Consider the following 19,138-nt stretch of genomic DNA (forward strand, 5'->3'; position numbering starts at 1 on the left):
ACAGTTACTGAATTGGAATGCTAACAACAGATGATAATTCGGAATGAACCTGAAGATAAATTAATTTACCTAGTGTTATGCATTGATAGAGTCGGCAAAATGGCCACAAAGCGCTGTCTTTTATTAAAATATTGATTAAGTTTTGTGCAATGTTCGCCAGCATTGTTGTGTCATTTCTGGCAATTCATTTAATTAATATGAATAATTACAGCAAATTTAATTTGTATGTGGTACAACGGAATTACGTTCAACAATAAATTCGCTGCAATTATTCACTCGGCATGAAAAAGATTCGCTGCCAGTGAAAGAAGACATCTGAATCATTACTACTCATTTAAAAAAATATTCTCCTTTAACAAATTTTTAGTTTCGAAATTGAACTCTTGCTTTATGGACTGGATAAGATAACAAGTCTCACAATACACAATTTAAAGCTCTCGAGGGGTTAGAATAGTTTCAAACATTTTTTAATGCGAGCTATTGAAACTTTTCATGGAAATGTATGCAAATTAAAATGGACCTAAAACAAATTCGTTTCGTCAAACTCGCAACTCACAAATACAATTTTTTGTTCGTCATATTTGCATAATTCGGCGAGCATTCGTTTCGAAATTTTGCTTTTCGCGGCTAATTTTGAAAATATGAGTGAAATGTTTTTTTCAACAGCACTCGAAAACTGGTCTACATTTCCACTCATTTTATAATTCGACGAGAGAATACTCGACGCATTTATTACATTTCTGGAAATTAAATGAATCATTAAATACGAAAATATATTTCATTTAATATTGTTTTATGGTGCGTCTGTGCTATAATAGCTTTAACAGCCCGTTTCTATACCTTATACAAAGTTTTATTTTATTTACACAATTTAATAAAAGTTAAAATAACTCGTTTCACAAGAGCAATGAAAATATTTAACATTTGTTATATCCTTCTTTGATTTTTATTAGTTTCTGTCATCTCTGCATAGTCAGAAATATATATTAAAAAAGTTTGACTGCTTCAAAAACAATCAGGAATTGTATAGCTATATTCAATTTTTTTTTGATGTTAGAAAGCCTTCAATTTTCGAAAAAAAATCCCTATATTATAAAAGTAAAAGTGTCTTAAAATAAATCTGAATCAAGTCGCAGATGTTTGCAACTATAAAAGAGTACATTTGTTCTTATTCTGTGTATTTTTATTAAGTTTTCTCGCAAAGATATGTGTATAAAATAAAGGTTTCTTGTTACAGCTTGGTATATTACTTGCCATCAGACTGGCTCTTTTACAAGGATCCTTACCCAAGTTTTCGCAACAGGATAATCCCACAGCTTTCCATCCGTCTCTCTATGTAAGGTAAGGTAATAGAAAATTATTTCCTTTTCAGTGTTCTATTTTCCATATTTTTCTGTGTATTGATCAAACACGAAAAACATTTCATTTCAATTTTTCCAGTTCCTAATTTAACCTAAATTAAATATTTAACCAGTTAAATGAAAATCGACTGTTCGTTAGATTAAAACCAAACTAAATCAGAAATAAATTTCCACAGAATATATTATCGCAAACACACGTAGATATTGAATTAGTCCCTGGTGGCAATTACAGTGCTATGGTTTATAAGTCGAACTTTTGCAATTACGGAATTCCAAAAGTTCGAAACGAAAATAATACGAAATACAGACTTTATGAAAAGTTTGTCAACGATAAAGTTTCGTTTCGGCCAGTTGTCGATAGTCGCAAAGTCGTAACATCACGGAAATTCAATGCGGGGTGCTGCTGATAACAGGGGTTGAATTTATGCTCAAAAGGGTGTTCACCTAACACAGTTGATTTATCGCAATTCTAAAAATGTAAAATAGAAAATGATTAAAAAATGTTTACTTTGTGAAGAGAATAATTGAGTTTGGGATGAAATATTTGGCCGCGCTTTGTATGAGAATATATTTGTTTTGGGGCAGTATATCGCGTTTGTAAATTGTTTTCCTGTGCGAAATATTTATATTTTTGTTTTATTGGTGTCTCTCGAGTCGCATTTTGTTATTCGAGGTTATCAGTGAAGTGAACGTTTTTGTTATTGTAAGGATTTCAGCACACGGTACGATACGCTAAAGTAGAGACAAATATTATTACAGAAAGTTCTTCGACAATGTGCGGAAACTAAATAAATATTTTAATAGAGAATTGTTGTTTATCTTGATATGGTGTTTAATTAAATCATAACATTTACAATCTTTGTAATGCGCGTTCTGTTTATTTTTCCTGCTTTGTCCATAAATTGTTTTCGTATTTTTAAGGTTGTGGATTTATGTATTTCTGCAACGTCTCGGAAAAACTCGTTCGCAAAAAGCAAATAAAATCTAAATAATGAAATTTTGATTTAACAATACTAGTAAATTTCAGCAGTTATATAAAAAGCAAAAAGTAGTTAAACAAGAAATATAGCTTTCTTCACCCGAACTACACCCAAGGGAATGAAATCTTACGTCAGGTTCCAGGACTTCGAAGCTGCTAACTCACAATCCGATTACGTATGAGGTTAATGGTTTTAACGAGACATAATAGCGCTGTATTAATGCGGCAACATATAACATATTATAGTTTGATACTAAAGCTTGAAGACATAACTAATAACACCGCAAGATGATTACTTTGTACAGCAAAGTTGCCGAGGCGGATGAAATAAATTGTTTCATCAAAGGATACCTATTTTACACTTGCCTAGTATTTAACCAAATATTTTGAAATGCAAAACCAAAGTATGCTTGACCCCACATCGACTCAAAGAAAGGTTTAAACGACTTTCAACCAAATCTAATAAACTTCACCCTTTCAAATTTCCCTAAACGAATTACTACGGCCAATTTTACGACTTTTCTTTGCTAATGTTCCTAACATGTAATTGTTGGCTCAGAACATGACGAATTACATCAAAAACTCATTTAAATGTACAACGACCTTGTCAGCATTCGTATATTTTATCAAAACTGGATTTAAATATATCGACCAATAATTTCTATTACAAATAATAAATACTGACTGAAACAGGAAGTTATTAATGACACCGCTTTTTTAAATGAGTTGTAACTCATTTTTGTTTCAAAACCCAAAATTTGAATAGATAACAAAAGATATTTTAAATTTTTTGTCAAAAATTTTGTGAACTTTAGAGATAAATCCACGACATATTTCAGCTTTTACGTTATGAGGGCTGAAATTAAATTTAAAACTTTTCCTGCACATTAAATCACGTCTTGCAATTTAAAATTATTTAAAAGATTTTGCCTCGTAATCACCTACTCCGTAAAACTTTAATCGCTTGTAAAAGTGTGTGAAATCCACAAAAAAATTTTCAACCGCCGTTAAAAGTGTCCAAACACCTGAAACCTTTCAACCCTGTCGAAAGTGATACGCGCTTTAGGCCCGAAATTCTAAAAACCATTAGAATACATTAAAATCACTCAAAGCTTCCGATTCCTTTTAACTGCAATTATATCATTGCGAGCTTTCACTCATGTTAGATAACTGCTAGAGCTCAAATATTTGAGTTGCTTTTTCTCGTATAATAATAACCTCTGCAGGATTACGCGGGATAATTCCCTGCAAAAGCGGTTTTAGCATGCCAAAGGCATGGCAAAGATCTAGGGAGTAAACACATACCAGTATGTTTGCAAAGTTCCGACCTACACAATTCATAGTGCTGAATCTCTTCACAGGGTGTTAACTTTCTGCTACTTGGCTGCGTTCAACTGGTGGCTCCTGCTGTGTCCTGCAACGCTGTCGCATGATTGGCAAATGGGGTCGATACCCTTGGTAACGTCACTCTCAGATTCCAGGAATCTGATGACGTGCTTCTTCTTCGGAATGGCGGCACTGCTTTTGATAAGAAGTCTATGCGACTTTGAGGTAAGTTAAACCCACATTGCAAGTTCTGTGTGGGCTTTAACCCTTTGTTCCTGTTGTTAAACAGAATTCGATTGTTTCTGTGTACATATACTAGTAAGTTGGAGCCGAATTAACCTTCCTGAAATTTTCTAGAAGCATGCAAACATAATGCACCTGAAATGTTGGCTTAGTCATTTGCCATTAGCAGGCAATTTCGAACGTTTTAAATTCGGAGATCTGACGCCGACATATCTTTTAACCGGATTTACTGTCACAGACACTTATCGCTTCCAACACGAGCAAACAATTTAATTCTCAGCGAACTTAAATAGACAGAATACAGTCAATACTTCCCTCTGGTTGACACAATAAAAAACCGCAGAAATATAACTGACGTCACTTTGAAAGCCAAGAATTTCTTAAAGCTCGCAGCGTTGCCCTCGAAAATGTTGTGTAGTAAAGTATTGACCGCGTATCTCATATCAGTTTAATGTAACGGAAATATTTACATTTACATAACGTATGCTAGTATTAAGTATACAGCGCTACATTCCAGGAAATAAAAATAATGCTATAAAATGTTAAAAGCATTTTTCCTTATACTTATATCTCTTCTCAACTCGCTTCTTCTGAAAAACGCAAATAATATCATAATGTTGCCCTAATATTTGCTTTCCAAGATTCGTTACATTGGCATTAACATGAAATACATTTATCTAATTTTTTGACTCGTTTCAGAATATGATAAATTTAAGCACACAAAGAAATAGCAAATTTAATTCTACTGATGCTCCTAAGTAAATTATTTTTTACAGAATCAGAAGCATACCCCAGTAGTACTTGGCCTCATGTTGCTCATTTTTCCGTTCTTGCCAGCAGCTAATCTGGTTGTTACTGTAGGATTTGTAGTGGCTGAGAGGGTCTTGTATATTCCTAGGTAAGTATATAACAAACTTGCGTTTCTTTTTCTTCAATTTCGCCTTCAATTTCAGTTTAGGTTGTACCCTCCTTGTAGTATATGGAATCCAAATCTTGTGGACCTCTTATTCTAAACATCGCCAGACAATAATTTGTTGCGTGATGCTTTTATTGACCACAAATTGTTTACGCACTGTTGTGCGTAATCGCGACTGGCGGTCCCGCGAATCCCTTCTGAGGTAACTTTTCCAGTGTTTTTATTATAATCGGAAAAAAGTTAATCGAAAAATTCAAATCCCCTGAAATGTAAACTTTTTCCAGGGCCGGGTTAATGACATTACCGCACAACGCCAAGATGCATTACAACTACGCGAATTTTCTGAGAGATTCGGCGAGACCTGAATTAGCTAAGTCCCATTACCACAGAGCTTTGAAGTGAGTTGTTTGCTAATGCTTTATTTGAAGTAGATTAATGCAAGTTGCGATCGATTTCAGGTTATGGCCCACTTATGCAAGTGCCCACAATAATTTGGGCACTTTGTTGAGCAACGAACAAGAAGCTGAACAGCATTTCTTAGCAGCTATTCGGTACTCGGCCGACCATGTCAATGCACACTACAACCTGGGTCAGCTCTATCGGTAATTCGTCTCTAATTGATACAAAATAATTCATTTGACCAGATTTGGCTCTGGCATGTAACTAAATAGGACAACGGTATCGGTTGCGGCAAACATGCCAACGAAACGGCTTTAACAAACACAAACATGTTATTTATTCACATAATGGGACACCGCAGAATTAAATATATCTTTTCAGGAAACTGAATCGGACAGCGGAATCCGAACACATGCTAAAAAGGTGCATCAATCTTGAACCCAGGTTCACACCGGCCTACATCGAATTAGCAAGACTCCGAGGACCAAACGACAGAAGTGTCAACAATCTACTCAAAAAAGTCGCTTTGCTAAACCCACGTGACCCCTATTATAGCACCATTTACGGCCACTGGCTTTTAGGCAAAAGTAATTAAACTTCACGCAACTGCTTCATAATGCTGAATTGAAAACATTCTAGGCGATAATCTCAAGGCCCTTCACTTCTACTGGAAGGCCCTCTCCGTGTGTACCTCCTACCAGGAAGCGATGCTTGGTGCTTCAAAAATTCTACGTAAATTCGGTCAAAGTTCACGTATCTTTCAATTGATCACAAGGTCAGAAAAATCAATACTTAAATTTCTTTTCTGATGTCTTTTTTATAGATGGCAGTCAATTTTACGAATACGAAGAGGCGAACCACCTATAAGCCCACACGTCTATTTACACGGATGGCAACTTAAAAGTGAATTGAGTCATAAAGCTAGAGCCTACGACAATTGTAGCACGTTGTTACTTGTAAGTAGTCTCCAGACTAATACATTCGTAACTTTTTCTCACCGTAAAGTCGCCAAATGGAACATGAGCACAGCCATAAAAGCGTCTCAAATTGTTCTTCTTGATTATTGACTCAAAAAGACACCATTTTATTTAAATAAATTTCAAATACATACTCGTAGGTACTCGTAGTTGCTTGGACTTGAATATTTTATCAAACTTTCAACAAAGACACTCTTTGTTTTCCAACTTGATAAAACTGTTCCCTATTGTGACCAGTCCAACCTTTGAACAAACTTCTAGGACTTCAGCTAACAATAACGTTAAATAACCCAAGACTGCACTATTGTAACAGAAAGTTATTTTTCTAGGGTAGTCGTTGCGTACAAAGTTCAAGCAAAATAAAGAAAATCGCTCCAAGTGAAGAAATCGGAAATAAATGGACGAGGCAGACAAGCAACAAGACAAAGTATCACACAATGAAGCAGTGCAAAGTGCAACAAAAATTACATAAACAGAAACCTTCGACGCCGCTGATGGTTCAGCATTTCTTGGATTAAAGAAATAAAGTGCTTTTTCAGAATGTTGTTTTTATGTAATTGTGTTTTTGTGATTTTTTGCTTAACTATAACAATGATAGACATTAAATAGTACAAAAATTTCACACTTTCGATAAACGACAAATTTAAAAGAACTACTTTGGAAATATAGTAATTATATGACTGGTTTCTAAACGAATTAGTATGTATTTTTACCTAGTATATAATAAATATAATTTTTTATTCCCAAAATTGTCAAACTAACCTATTCGTGATACGTAATAAAAGAATTTTGCAGCTATGTTATTTTAAATTTACTGTTGTTACGTATTTATTTACTGCTTATCCTGATATGTTCATAATTTTGTAATATGTGAAGGGTATTAAAATTACATTCTAATCTTAATATTAGTGAGATTAACCGAGAGAGGAATTGATATTAATATACTTAAATCACAAAAATTGAACCATTTATTGTTATAAACTAGGTAGGGACAACCATGTGGGAATAATTTGAATGACTGCTTGATTTTGTAGCTTAGTTTCTCACTCCTTTAGCAGTATTACAGAAACATTTCTTGAATGACTGAATTTGATAAAAACAAAGATATTTTTAATAAAATAATTTTGTAAAATTCTTAAAAATGGTATGAACGAACCAAAACCGGTTTACAGTGTATATATTGCACGAAATGTAAATAAAATTAAACAGTATTACAAAAAAGTCTAGATTTAAGTAGCTTAGTAAATTCACTTTAAAGCATTTTATAAAACATTGTTGAAGATTAAGGTTCCATATACACATTTTTTTATAATAATAAAATGAATGTGATCGAGTAAAAACGTTGTTCTCTCCGTATATATAGCTTGATAACTGTGAAATTTTTTCCGCTAGTAAAATAATTATGGCTAAAATTATGTTTGAGATATTTGTTTTTAGATGGGGCCATTTCATGAACTCTGTATACTAAATATTCATTAGGCGAAACTATTTCTCAAAGTGAAATTAAGGCAAACATACATATTTATAAGGTTGTTGTGTCTACAAATTGTAAAATACTTGTATAGGTTTTTGATAATCAATAAAATTATTTATTAACAAAATCGGCTTTCTTTCTATCACTCAACAACTCAGTTCCATAAATAATAAATTAAAACACACAACATATTCAAACAAAAATTTTAAATATTGATTTTACTTAGTCGGTAAAGCAGAACGCGTGTAAATAAAGAGTATTGTTGGTGGTCTATATCAAACCGTACTTTCATTTCATGTAGGGGAGGCCATCCCAAAGAAACGTTTCGTTCGATTAGTTTTCTGTAAACTTTCTTCACCATTTTGCCTTAATTTCGTGTTTAAATTCCAGAAATATTATTTCAACTTTAGGAACAAATGTTTTAAAGTATATATAGGGTATTTCACGACTAGTATAATAATAAGGTATGTATATCAAGAACAATAATAGAGGTACCTTAAACCAATAAAAATAATTTACGTTAATTAAAATAAAAAAAAAAACAGACCAATCTAAAATTTTTCGAAGGCGTCTTTCAAAACCAAAAGAGATTAAAATAAGTTACCTATAATTTGTTCTAAAATCAATATTCTAGTGTTTTCAAAGTGATTGGCTGGTTCAGCAATTTTGCTTTGAGATACTTTGAGATGCTTGTTATAATAACTTTTTTATAAAATGCTGAAATCGAACAGTTAATTCAGTCTTTTAGAGAAATTTGCATATGCTTTCCTTTTGATTTTCTTCAAAAGATACGTTACAAACAACTCAAAATGAAAAATATTACTTGAATAAGTAAAATTTTCAGCAATTTATTTTAAAATTTGCGTAGCTCGTATTTCTAATTACCCTTTGCTGTCCACACCAGCAAAGGATTTATTTGTGGTTTGTTTTAATATACGGCTGACTTGCTTATCATCAGCAGAAGCTAAATAGGTTATTTTTGTTATAAATGGACCCTCGAAATTGGATTGTACGGTTTTGGCCCCAATTACTCTTATTAATCAATTAAGCCACACACACACTGCCATATCCAAATATATCACAACAAATTTTTTACTCGCCGTTTTAATTACGAAATTCGCAAGAAGTTGAAAATTAAAACCGCGTTTTAATCGTTTTAACCAGAAAATTAAGTCGTTTTTTGGTGAAGTAATTAATCTTAAAACCGAGAATCCATCCATCCTCTCCTTTACTTCCGACTGGAAGCACAGTGACGCCATCATGACTATATAAAAGCAACATTTAACCGTTAGATCTTTAGTTGTGCAATGTTTCCGTTGAAAGTTGTCAATATTTTAACACTGCTGACTCGCCTAGCGGCGGCAGGCCACATTAGTTTCGCTCCGTTTTACAACACCGGAATCGGCTTCCATCGAGATGATTTCAATTTCGGTTTTCCTGTCTCGGAATATTTAGTCGCATCCGCATCGAATTGGGGAGGTGGTGGAAGTGGCAAAAAAGAAGGTGGAGGCAAGGAATACCACGCTAAAAAATATTCCGATTATGGACACAAAGGCGATAAAGGATACAAATCTGATCATCACCACGATGAGGAAGAACACGAAAAACATGGAAAGAAATTCAAATCAGGAAAATACGGCGAAAAAGGGGGTCATCATGACAAACACCATGACGAAGCTGGACATTACAAGAAGTTCCATGAAGGGAAAAAGTCGCACAAAGCGGCCAAATTCGGAGAGAAAAAAGGGCACAAAAAGGGCCACAAGACAAAGGGTTACCATAACAAGTTCCACCGGGATGAGTACCATAAAGAACACAAGTTTTACGATGATTATCACAAGAGTGGGTACCACGACAAGTACGGGGACCATCATGAGCACTACTCGAAGAAGGATGGAGCCCACAAGAAGGGTGGATCTGCTCATTCGGACCACCACAAAGACGAATTCGGAAAGAAAGGCTTCAGTGACAAAGGCCACGTCATTGATGAACACAAAGGCTTCAAAGGGAAGAAGGGCCACAAATCCCATCACAAACATTACAACGATTACGCAAAGAAAAAGGCTTCAGAATCAGGCAAACACTTCGGATACTCCCAGAAACACTAGTTTTTGCTCTTCACAAAGCTGTTGCAATTTTATGCATCGCTACCTTCCACCAATTCGGCTTAAATCAGTGAAAGCGAGCTTGCGGTTTCGACTCAACATGCAAACATAGTTGAATTTTTTACGGACATGCCATATTTTGTTATACCTACTCCGGCTAGTTTCACCACAATTGTGAATAATTCGATTTCGTGCCGTGAAACTGGTCCTTTTCCACTGTTTTTACTTTGTTTAAATAAAAACATAGCATTTGAAAAAAGTCTATTTTTTTAATAGTAAAGCGTTTTTTTGTGGCTCATCATCGACGTAGATTTTGACGGACTTGTGAGGATCAGGAGGTCTAAAAATAGGTCTTTGATCGGCACCCACATACGTGCAATAGGGGATTTCTTCGACCAGTTTCAATTTCATTTTCTCACACAATTTCGCTCTGCAAAAAATAAATTAACTTGGGCAAACATTTACGCAATGTTATTAGAAAAAAACAAACAAGCAGAAGAACAAAAAAATGACACGAATTTCGGTTTTGTTGAAGGAAATATGGGTTAAAAAGTCAATCACGACGCGCTTCACTCAAGTAGAGAATGAATTTTTCAGCACGAGTGTGAATGGGTTTTTTTTTCATGGCGAAACGGGTTGCAACAAACGCTAGTTTTATTTGAGAGTTAATTTAACTTTCAAGCAATCATCAGAATTATTAAAGCCACGAAATAAAACAAAACGTAAATTTTATATTTACTAAAATTTATAAACTGGAGATTGCCTTTTAGTGTCGTCTCTAATGGATTAAAAAAGTTATATGAAAACGATTTCAGAGCTCCACCAAAAGCTAAGTAAAATGTAGCATCCATTAAATTTTTAAATTCAGGTCACATAAAAGAAATTCCTTAAAAAGGTATTTAAATTTAGAGGATTTCAGCAACAACAAAGATTACCAAAATGAGATTTTTAATAAAAAAAATTAATTTTACATTTATTGGTATCAAAAAATTCTTGCAATTAATAAGACTTATTTATGATAAAATTCAGACATCTGAAAACTCACTTTAGTTCGTTTAAAGTTAAATTATTACTGTTTCTCCTCGTTTCGATTTTACTCTATCCTAACACAAATATCTATTTATGTCAGCTTTCCACCGCTCTAACTTTCAAAGAGATAACTTTATTTTTGTTATTTGAACAAGAAACTCAATGGAGTTTAATTACACCTAAATTATTATAACATTCCCTAGACAAAATATAAACTTCAACAATTTTAGCTAAAATAAAAATAAGATGATCATATTTAATCATTATGGTTGCTGGTATCTTGTAACAATGTTCAAAAGTTTAGCCCGAGTTTTATCAATTTAGATAATTATTTAAGGTATTAACTACCGTAGTGTGTAGTTAAAGTTTAAATTAATCTCCTGTTTCTATGCTCGTTATCAATAAATATCCAATCATAACAAAACATCTCAAGTTTAATTATTATTAAAGTGCAAAACTATTTCTTACGTATAATAACTAGTCGCATCTATTCTGACTAGAGGAAATCCACAATCGGCTGCAAGAAGTCTTGACTTTAGTGTCAAATCATACGCAATGCCTTTGCCTCGTTGGTCTTTTCTCACAAACATGTAACAAAGCTGCAACACTTTCCCCAACAAACACTTTTTATAAATGTCCCCAATTACCTCAAATATTTTTTGAACTCCGTACTTCCTCCACAAATCCGGGACTCGTTGCATGTAGGCATAAAAATGTAACAATTGTCGACTTTTAACATCGCTGACTTTACAAGCAAGACTATCTTTAATATCGGGATCCCAACAGTGACTGGTTTCGTTAATACACGCCCCCAAAATATCTCCATTGTATTTACATTTGGCAATCAAAGAGTAACCTTCACTGAGAGACTGAATGGTTATATCGTCGAAAACAACTGTGGGTTTGAATGCTAGGGAACAACATGTGGGTTCTTCAGGATAATAAGCACGACGCATGAGACATAAGATTTGTTCATAATCGTCAACAGTTGGTCTAACGATTAAATAATTTTTGGTTTGCTATAATTGGAGATTGAGCTTGTAAAAGAACGAAAAGAAACTCACTTTTTTGTGGCAGGCAGTTTTAATGTTTCTTTTGATGAAGTTACCGAGATTTTGAATGGGAAATTTTCGAAAAAGTGATGCCATGACTGGAATTTTGAATGACATTAACCGGATTATTTTGCCATTTTTCGTTACTACAGTTTTGCGTAATAAAATTAATTGTTGATTAATTTTGGTTTGTCTTCTTTCAGGTCAATGAATCCAATCGACAATCGACTCGTCATCAGCCGACTTACATCATTGAAGAATTGTATAACCTAAACCGCAGTGAAAAAATCTCTCCCTTCCAAATCTCCTCAGACGAAAAAAAATGCACAGTTATAAGTAGAGCGAATTTACAAGTCTGTGAACATAGCTAAAGCAAACACCGATATTTCTGTTATAACAAATAGGTGCATTAAAAAGCACTTGGTGTTAAAACATACATATTTCATTTTTTCTGCATTATCTTCCCTAAAGGGTGGTTTTTGTTGACCGTCAATAAATTCGGCTTAGGGCGTGCTTTATTTAGGTTCGAAACATGTGTAAAAGTGTGGCGCTTTTTTTCCTGCTGCTTCCTGCTGTTTTCACTCTTCCAACACAAGACGATTTAATGCAGGAACTGGGAGACGACACCGCCGTAGTGGAGTCCACAGTGCGAGAAGCCAGAGCCATTGTTCCTGAACACATCGAGGATCTCTTACAACCAGGTAAGAAGGCTTTTCACTCAAGCAGCAAATTGCCGCATCAATCTGAATTTGTGTCACTTTCGATAACGCATTGCTAAACTTTCAGGAAAGCTGATTTTAATCACACTTTCTTGCAGGAGTTAAAGAAGCTTTCTTGCACACTTACGGTGACAAAGAAGACGCCGATGGGGACGTTCAGGGGTACCGCAAGAAAACGCAAGATAAAGGCAGCGATGGATATAACCATTTCGACAGTTACCACAAGAAAGATGGAGACAAATACGGATATGAAATCCACTCAGAGTATGGGAAATCGGACAAAGCTAGTGCTGGAAATACCGGAAAATCTGGGAAGCACTCCGATGGTAAGTTAGTAGTCTTTTAAATTTAATACTTTTACCTGAACTGTTCATTAAAAAAATGGTTTGAAATGTTACAGTTTAATGAAATTTAAATGTGGAAGTGATATGAAACAATGATAATTAAATTACAAAATTTAATATCCCATCATGTACTTTACTTGTGCTACATTCAACATTGTTTGTAGTGCAATGTGTGGTTAACTAATGGAATGCAATTTATATAAAGTTATTTAATTTATAATCGGATTGGATTTATATTTTATGTCGCGTTTCAGGTGATGGTGGATCTGAAACCAAAAAAGCGTACAAAGTAGTTGAAAATGTCAATGAGTAAGTAAAAATTTATTCTCAGAATCACGCACATGTAGAATGAATAATTTCACTCGACTTTTCCAAAGGGATCTATTCAAAATTTAAATGTGCATTAAAATTAAGAAAGGAGAAAAGGAAACTGTCCTTTTGTTTCATCTATCGATCAGTCCGTTCATTTAAACGAAAAGTTTTCTTCAGTCTCAACTGCGCATCTATTTTTATTGTAGTATCCTTCCATTGGGAAAACGTTCTGTTTAGGACATTTTATTATACTTTGAAATGATGGTTTGAAAGAATTTCAGTCAGTGGTCTTTCGCAGTTGCCCTCATGAGATAACATTCGATTCAGCTCGGATGCTGAATAAATAAATGAATTTTATTGTTCACTTCTCCGTTTATGTTTCACTTTAGCAAAAAAAGTAAATCCGAGATTTAGAAAATGAGCTACTTCAAGTGTCAACTATTTTATCAATCACGCAGTTTTAATAGCAGATATTTATCAGAACGCAGTCAAAAATTTGCACTTTGTCACTTTTGTTACTTGTTTAGCAACACAAAGCGATCAATTTTGTCACATTTCAGAATTTTTAATTAAAAATTTTGCTCGATGAAGCGGAATTTGACTAAATAAAGCACTATCTAGTTAAAGCGACTGTAATTATTTTTTTGGCCTCCTGACATGTAAATGTTAAATTAACGTACAATTGACACCTATTGAAAGACTGCATTTACAGTCGCCTGGGTATTTTACGCACGGACGAGTGTAAAGTGACAGTTTTACCGCACGGCCAAAATTATCTTCATAGACATTTATAAAAAAAACTGTTTGTAAGATGATAACTTTTTTAATACACACAACCTTTCAATCTTAGAACTCTTTTTTTCTTCACACCACTTTATAATTATAAACACATTGTACTGGGCTTCATACCTTGGTCGCGATTTTTCGGGCAATAGCTCGGTTGTAACATTTTCTGCAGCACTTCTGATTTCTGGTGGGGTACACATGGGGCTATTATCGCTTGACATTTTGAAGCATAAATTCACCAACAAGACAACGATAACAAAACTTTGTGTCTGAGACGTTTTTGCGTCTTTTTTAATTGTTTGACATTAGAGTGCATAGCTTCCGTGATATTTAATGTCAAACGTATTTACTTGTATTAATTCTGAACTTTGTGGATTTTTGTTTAAACGTCGGCCAAAAAGCTTAATACAAATCTTGTGCGTTAACCATTTTACAGTGCTCAATTATTAAAGCACTCCGCTACGCGTCGTGCTTCAAATTCATTTCGCACTGTAAAATGTAAGTTACCGCACACGAATGTAAATAACTATTACAATTAAGTGCAGTTTAGATCGTAAAAAACGCATTTTAAAGGGGTAAAAAGGGCGTAAGCGCTGTTGAAGATTATGACGGCGATTCCGGCTATTACGCCGATTCCGGTGACTCGGAAGGCTACACGGATGGAGAATCTGAAAATTACAGCGAAGGAGAAGGAGAATCCGGAGGATACGTCGAGGGAGGAGACTCCGAATCGGAATATTACGGAGGTAAAAATTCACTGATTTATTAGCCATTCAGGCAATTATGTAACATTACTGCACTACTAATGTAAATGCATGTACTAAATTAATAGGATATGATGAAGGAGATGGTGATTCAGGTCATTACACAGAGGATGGCGACGATGGAGCGGAATATAGTGAAGCAGAAACCGAGGACGACGATGATTATTGATTCTCGTTTGATACACTTTGTTACCTGTTTTTATTGTTAAAAAATAAACAAAATTGTTGCCTGTTTTAATTAATGTTTTATTGGCTAGGTTTTTCAAGATAAGAAGCTTTTATCAATTAAATGACAAGCTGTACGTCCCAAATAAGCGAATCACATTCACTTATCAATCATTTACAACGCGCAGAATAACCAATGAAATTCAATAGTCTGATAAAGACAATAACATTATTTTACGTAACTAGACAAAGTGGATTAAATCGGTCAATACCATTCTCTAAAACACTCTACATTCTGAAGTATCTGTCTATTTTTTATTTAACTTAAAACCAAAAATCTATTCATTCTACATATTAACTAAATGTTATCACACTGATAAATAAATAGTTTATATTTATTTAGCAACATTGTTGCTTGTAAATTCTACTTTTATCTGTTATCAATACTCCATGCAAATTTAATAATAAATTTAACCAGACAAATACAAATGAAATATAATGCAACCTCAATGACACATAAAATTAAAACTTTTCATAAAATTATTTTACAAATAATACAATTTGCAGAAAAACAAAGCTTTTATATAATAACAAATTTATTTTGATTTTTATACCAGTAAGTGTAATATTTTCATGATGGGTATATTTATAGATAGGAAACATTTCTTGCAGTTATTTCTTATTCATAGTCAAAACTGGTTGCTTCGCACCAGAAGTGAACCAGTCCCATATTGTTGCAAGTTTCAAAATAAAAAAAATAACAAAAATCTTTTTCTTCCATGTGTCTGTAATGCAGCTCCATTAGTACGAAGTAAAATTGAGTAGAAGTCCAAAGCGTGACGTAGTAAATGGGTAAAAATGCATTTCTGCTGTTTTCGAATCTGTTTCAAATTATAATTTTTGTAAAATAAGTTAATTATGATTGTCAGAGGTTTTATTTGAATCGATCGGTTTGATTGTGCTAATTCATGAATGTCTTTCCAGTTAATTCTGTCCGGAAAGTTTCAACCAACAGGTTGTTCTCTTCCATTTCCGTTACGATTGTCTTGCAGCGTAATTTAAGTTTGGTTCTAGAATAGTTATTAATGATCCAAGAAGGAAACATGTAGTGTTTTAAGCAAGTTATTTATTTGCTGACGTCTTAAAATCTTTCTCTTACGAGTAGTTGTATAACTCTAATTACCTTCAGTCGGAGTTTGATGGTTTAAGCAAGAACAATAATAAACTTGAACTTAATATCAGCAAATATAAAGTTTTGCTTGAATTATAGAAAGCTTCATTTTGTCAAACTGAAATTCTCATTACGTGGAACTAATTTGTCTTTGAGGGAAGGAAAAATCGGTTCGGCTTTAAGTGGCAAAGTGAATAAACAAAAGTGGAAATACTGAAACATCTTATATGTTTTCTCGATGTTTCCCCAAAGACGCACTAAGAAAACCCTGAAAATAAACATGTGGGTTAGTATCATCAGAGACCGGATAGTGGGACTTTACTTCTTTCATTGACTTAAATCTGAAAAAAACACCAACTCAAATTAATAAGTTTCGACAATGTGTCTGTTATTTCACCTGTCGCAAGGATACAATCGTTTTTTTGACAAATAATGTGATAATCGTTGACTTTGTAAATAATCTCAGACACTTGACAAACTTATCACGAACGTGCCTAAAACCGCATAAAATCAATCCGATAAGTCAAAAATATCGATATCGATCAGATGATCACGCTTTCTATAAAACTACAAAAGTATTATTAAAAATAGTTAGTTTGAGAAAATCCAGTGCGTCCCATTTTCACATAAAATGGCCGAAGAAACCGATAAAAAACAACCATTGAGCTATTATTACGAAACCTTCGAATTGGACACGTACTTTACTCAAAACAAAATAAAAATACCTCAAGTGAAAAAGGTTGATTTTAATCAAGTGTTGGGAAAATTTATACCCTCAATAAAACTTTTAGGATGGATTTTCTTTTCGCAAATTGTGGGCATTTACAGGGCCTGGATTTCTAATGTCTATTGCTTACTTAGATCCGGGAAATATCGAGAGTGATCTTCAGTCCGGTGCTATTGGACGGTATAGATTACTTTGGGTTTTATTTGCTGCCACTATTTTAGGATATTTATTACAAAGTCTTGCCTCTAAATTAGGTAAGTCACACAATTTAAAACCAGTCAAAAAATTGTTTTTCAAGGAGTCGTGACTGGGTTACACTTGGCCGAAATGTGTTATAGGCAGTACCGAAAATTCCCACGATTAGTTCTGTGGATTATGGTCGAAATAGCAGTAATTGGGTCAGATATGCAAGAAGTTATCGGAACTTCAATTGCTATTTATTTACTCTCAAATAAATTGTATGTTTTTTGTATCAATTCAAGAATTGGTTCTGTTATTTATTATTTTTAGGATACCTTTGTGGGCTGGTTGCCTTATAACTATAGCCGACACTTTTACCTTTCTCTTCTTGGATCGCTACGGTTTGAGAAAGTTGGAATTGTTTTTTGGAATTTTAATCACAATAATGGGTCTTACATTTGGGTACGAGTACGTAGTCTCTGTTCCCCCACAGGACGCTATAATGAAAGGGTTATTCTTCCCTTGGTGTGAAGGTTGCGACGCTAATGTCCTGCTTCAAGCCGTCGGAGTGATCGGTGCTGTTCTAATGCCTCACAATCTTTACCTCCACTCCGCTTTAGTAAAATCCCGCGAAGTGGACCGGAGCCGTCCGGAAAAAATCAAAGAAGCGCGGATGTACTACATGCTCGAAAACGCCATCGCCCTTGTTTGCAGTTTCATTATAAACATATTTGTCGTGACCGTTTTCGCTTACGGATTGTTCGAAAAAACCAACAATGAGATTGTAACTCATTCTCGTGGAACGATCTAATTTCTCACTGTGTGTTTTTAGTTGAACAGTTGTCCCAAAAATGAATCTCTTGTTTACGACCGAGCCGTTGAAGTGTTTCCGGTGAGTACAGGCCGATAAAAAATCAATTAGAATTCAATCCTCCTGCATAATGTGGAAAATTGATTGTTTTGGTTCGTTGACTCTTTTCACTAATAATCCGAAACGAATAAATTTGATTAAACTTTCACTTTGGGGATTTTTGCAGAGGGATGACGACTACGTGGAGGCAGACATTTATAAAGGGGGAGTTTATTTAGGATGTGCTTACGGCCCAGCTGCTATGTACATATGGGCTATTGGGATTTTGGCCGCAGGACAGAGCTCGACGATGACAGGAACATACTCAGGACAGTTTGCTATGGAAGGGTTTTTAGACCTGCAATGGGCTCGCTGGAAACGAGTTTTGTTCACGAGGAGTATCGCAATGATCCCCACTTTCTTTGTCGCTTTTTTCAGCTCTCTAAACGAACTCACTACAATGAACGACTTTCTTAATGCCGTCATGAGTCTCCAGTTGCCTTTCGCCATTATCCCTATGGTCGCTTTTACCAGCAATCCGAAAATTATGGGCGAATTCGTAAACGGCCTGTATGTCACTCTGTACAAATCAGCCAACCACTAACTTATTCTTTCAGGGGAATGAGGATTATGTTCACAATTCTCGGTGTTGTGATAATCGGAATAAATATTTTTTTCGTTACTGACACACTCATAGAACTCAACATTAACAGTTATTATTTTATTGCAATCGGGATAACTGCGGCTTTTTATTTTATTTTTGTCCTGTATCTTGCCCTGCATTGTTACATATCTTTTGGTGGCAAAAAAATCGAACAGAGGCATTGGGTTCAAAAATATGTGATGTATGCCGAAATGAATACTCCCAAACGAAAAGTGTGACCTTTGTAATAAAAATTTTTTTTGGTAAAAATAGTTTTATTTAGATTAGTAAATGCACATCACGTTATGATAAACAAGTCATTGTTTACCCAACCAACGGGACGATGAATAGAACTCCACCTAGGGATAAACATTTGCCTTATCTCGGCGTCTGTTTAAAATTCCACTCGCTTTTTTAGATAACATCCTGTGGGATATGTTTTGACGTGAAAGCTGATTTTGATTTTGTTTTATCATTATACTTTATTTAGCAAGTTTTTCTATTAACATTTATTGCATCCGACACTTCAAAAACTGCCCGAATTTTAAAATATTTACAAGTTTGTGATGGATTGGCACATTCGATATGAAATTCAACTTCTTGATAAATTATTAAA

At 34.3% G+C, this 19,138-nt stretch overlaps 5 protein-coding genes across 7 annotated transcripts in view; 4 read left to right on the top strand and 1 right to left on the bottom strand.

The window, feature by feature from the left end:
* LOC123007949 (protein O-mannosyl-transferase TMTC1-like) overlaps nt 1–7,785 on the top strand; it is a 94,717-nt gene extending 86,932 nt beyond the window's left edge. For all 3 annotated transcript variants that reach the window (XM_044403488.1, XM_044403485.1, XM_044403487.1), the window contains exons 7-16: nt 1,238–1,341; nt 3,702–3,891; nt 4,686–4,807; nt 4,863–5,027; nt 5,110–5,223; nt 5,284–5,427; nt 5,606–5,811; nt 5,864–5,999; nt 6,048–6,180; nt 6,531–7,785. In XM_044403488.1, coding sequence (XP_044259423.1) covers nt 1,238–1,341; nt 3,702–3,891; nt 4,686–4,807; nt 4,863–5,027; nt 5,110–5,223; nt 5,284–5,427; nt 5,606–5,811; nt 5,864–5,999; nt 6,048–6,180; nt 6,531–6,719 — 1,503 coding nt within the window. In that variant the 3' untranslated portion in view covers nt 6,720–7,785. The remainder of the gene's footprint in view (nt 1–1,237; nt 1,342–3,701; nt 3,892–4,685; nt 4,808–4,862; nt 5,028–5,109; nt 5,224–5,283; nt 5,428–5,605; nt 5,812–5,863; nt 6,000–6,047; nt 6,181–6,530) is intronic.
* A 1,197-nt stretch (nt 7,786–8,982) lies between these two features.
* Nucleotides 8,983–10,033, top strand: LOC123007953 (cation channel sperm-associated protein 1-like). Its single transcript, XM_044403493.1, has one exon. The coding sequence runs from the start codon at nt 8,983–8,985 to the stop codon at nt 9,781–9,783; it is 801 nt and encodes a 266-aa protein (XP_044259428.1). The 3' UTR covers nt 9,784–10,033.
* LOC123007956 lies at nt 10,029–11,998 on the bottom strand. Its single transcript, XM_044403495.1, has 4 exons — nt 11,874–11,998; nt 11,457–11,828; nt 11,278–11,408; nt 10,029–10,210 (listed from the first exon to the last, which is right to left on the bottom strand). The coding sequence occupies exons 1-4, from the start codon at nt 11,976–11,978 to the stop codon at nt 10,042–10,044; spliced, it is 777 nt and encodes a 258-aa protein (XP_044259430.1). The 5' UTR covers nt 11,979–11,998; the 3' UTR covers nt 10,029–10,041.
* A 239-nt stretch (nt 11,999–12,237) lies between these two features.
* On the top strand, nt 12,238–15,016 carry LOC123007957 (keratin, type I cytoskeletal 9-like). The gene is made up of 5 exons (XM_044403496.1): nt 12,238–12,562; nt 12,679–12,906; nt 13,179–13,233; nt 14,596–14,768; nt 14,855–15,016. The coding sequence occupies exons 1-5, from the start codon at nt 12,394–12,396 to the stop codon at nt 14,953–14,955; spliced, it is 726 nt and encodes a 241-aa protein (XP_044259431.1). The 5' UTR covers nt 12,238–12,393; the 3' UTR covers nt 14,956–15,016.
* Nucleotides 15,017–16,712: 1,696 nt separating this feature from the next.
* On the top strand, nt 16,713–18,784 carry LOC123007950 (protein Malvolio-like). Its single transcript, XM_044403489.1, has 7 exons — nt 16,713–16,861; nt 16,914–17,103; nt 17,148–17,307; nt 17,360–17,813; nt 17,862–17,921; nt 18,067–18,449; nt 18,497–18,784. Exons 1-7 carry the CDS (start codon nt 16,754–16,756, stop codon nt 18,759–18,761), a joined length of 1,620 nt encoding a protein of 539 aa, XP_044259424.1. The 5' UTR covers nt 16,713–16,753; the 3' UTR covers nt 18,762–18,784.
* Nucleotides 18,785–19,138: the final 354 nt, after the last annotated feature.

Source organism: Tribolium madens, unplaced genomic scaffold (genome assembly GCF_015345945.1).
Source record: "Tribolium madens isolate multiple individuals breed KSU strain unplaced genomic scaffold, Tmad_KSU_1.1 Scaffold_3;HRSCAF=73;Tcas5.2_LG2, whole genome shotgun sequence".
NCBI lineage: Eukaryota > Metazoa > Arthropoda > Insecta > Coleoptera > Tenebrionidae > Tribolium > Tribolium madens.

Bases quoted from the DNA above. Each gene is read 5' to 3' on its own strand.
- LOC123007953 (XM_044403493.1), top strand. From the start codon at position 8,983: ATGTTTCCGTTGAAAGTTGTCAATATTTTAACACTGCTGACTCGCCTA.
- LOC123007956 (XM_044403495.1), bottom strand. From the start codon at position 11,978: ATGTCATTCAAAATTCCAGTCATGGCATCACTTTTTCGAAAATTTCCC. The intron at 11,829-11,873 runs GTGAGTTTCTTT...CTCCAATTATAG, and splicing joins AAACTGCCTGCCACAAAAAA to CAAACCAAAAATTATTTAAT. The intron at 10,211-11,277 runs GTAAGAAATAGT...TATTTTTTGCAG, and splicing joins GATGCGACTAGTTATTATAC to AGCGAAATTGTGTGAGAAAA.
- LOC123007957 (XM_044403496.1), top strand. From the start codon at position 12,394: ATGTGTAAAAGTGTGGCGCTTTTTTTCCTGCTGCTTCCTGCTGTTTTC. The intron at 12,563-12,678 runs GTAAGAAGGCTT...ACTTTCTTGCAG, and splicing joins CGAGGATCTCTTACAACCAG to GAGTTAAAGAAGCTTTCTTG. The intron at 14,769-14,854 runs GTAAAAATTCAC...CTAAATTAATAG, and splicing joins CGAATCGGAATATTACGGAG to GATATGATGAAGGAGATGGT.
- LOC123007950 (XM_044403489.1), top strand. From the start codon at position 16,754: ATGGCCGAAGAAACCGATAAAAAACAACCATTGAGCTATTATTACGAA. The intron at 16,862-16,913 runs GTTGATTTTAAT...TAAAACTTTTAG, and splicing joins AAATACCTCAAGTGAAAAAG to GATGGATTTTCTTTTCGCAA. The intron at 17,104-17,147 runs GTAAGTCACACA...TTGTTTTTCAAG, and splicing joins AAGTCTTGCCTCTAAATTAG to GAGTCGTGACTGGGTTACAC.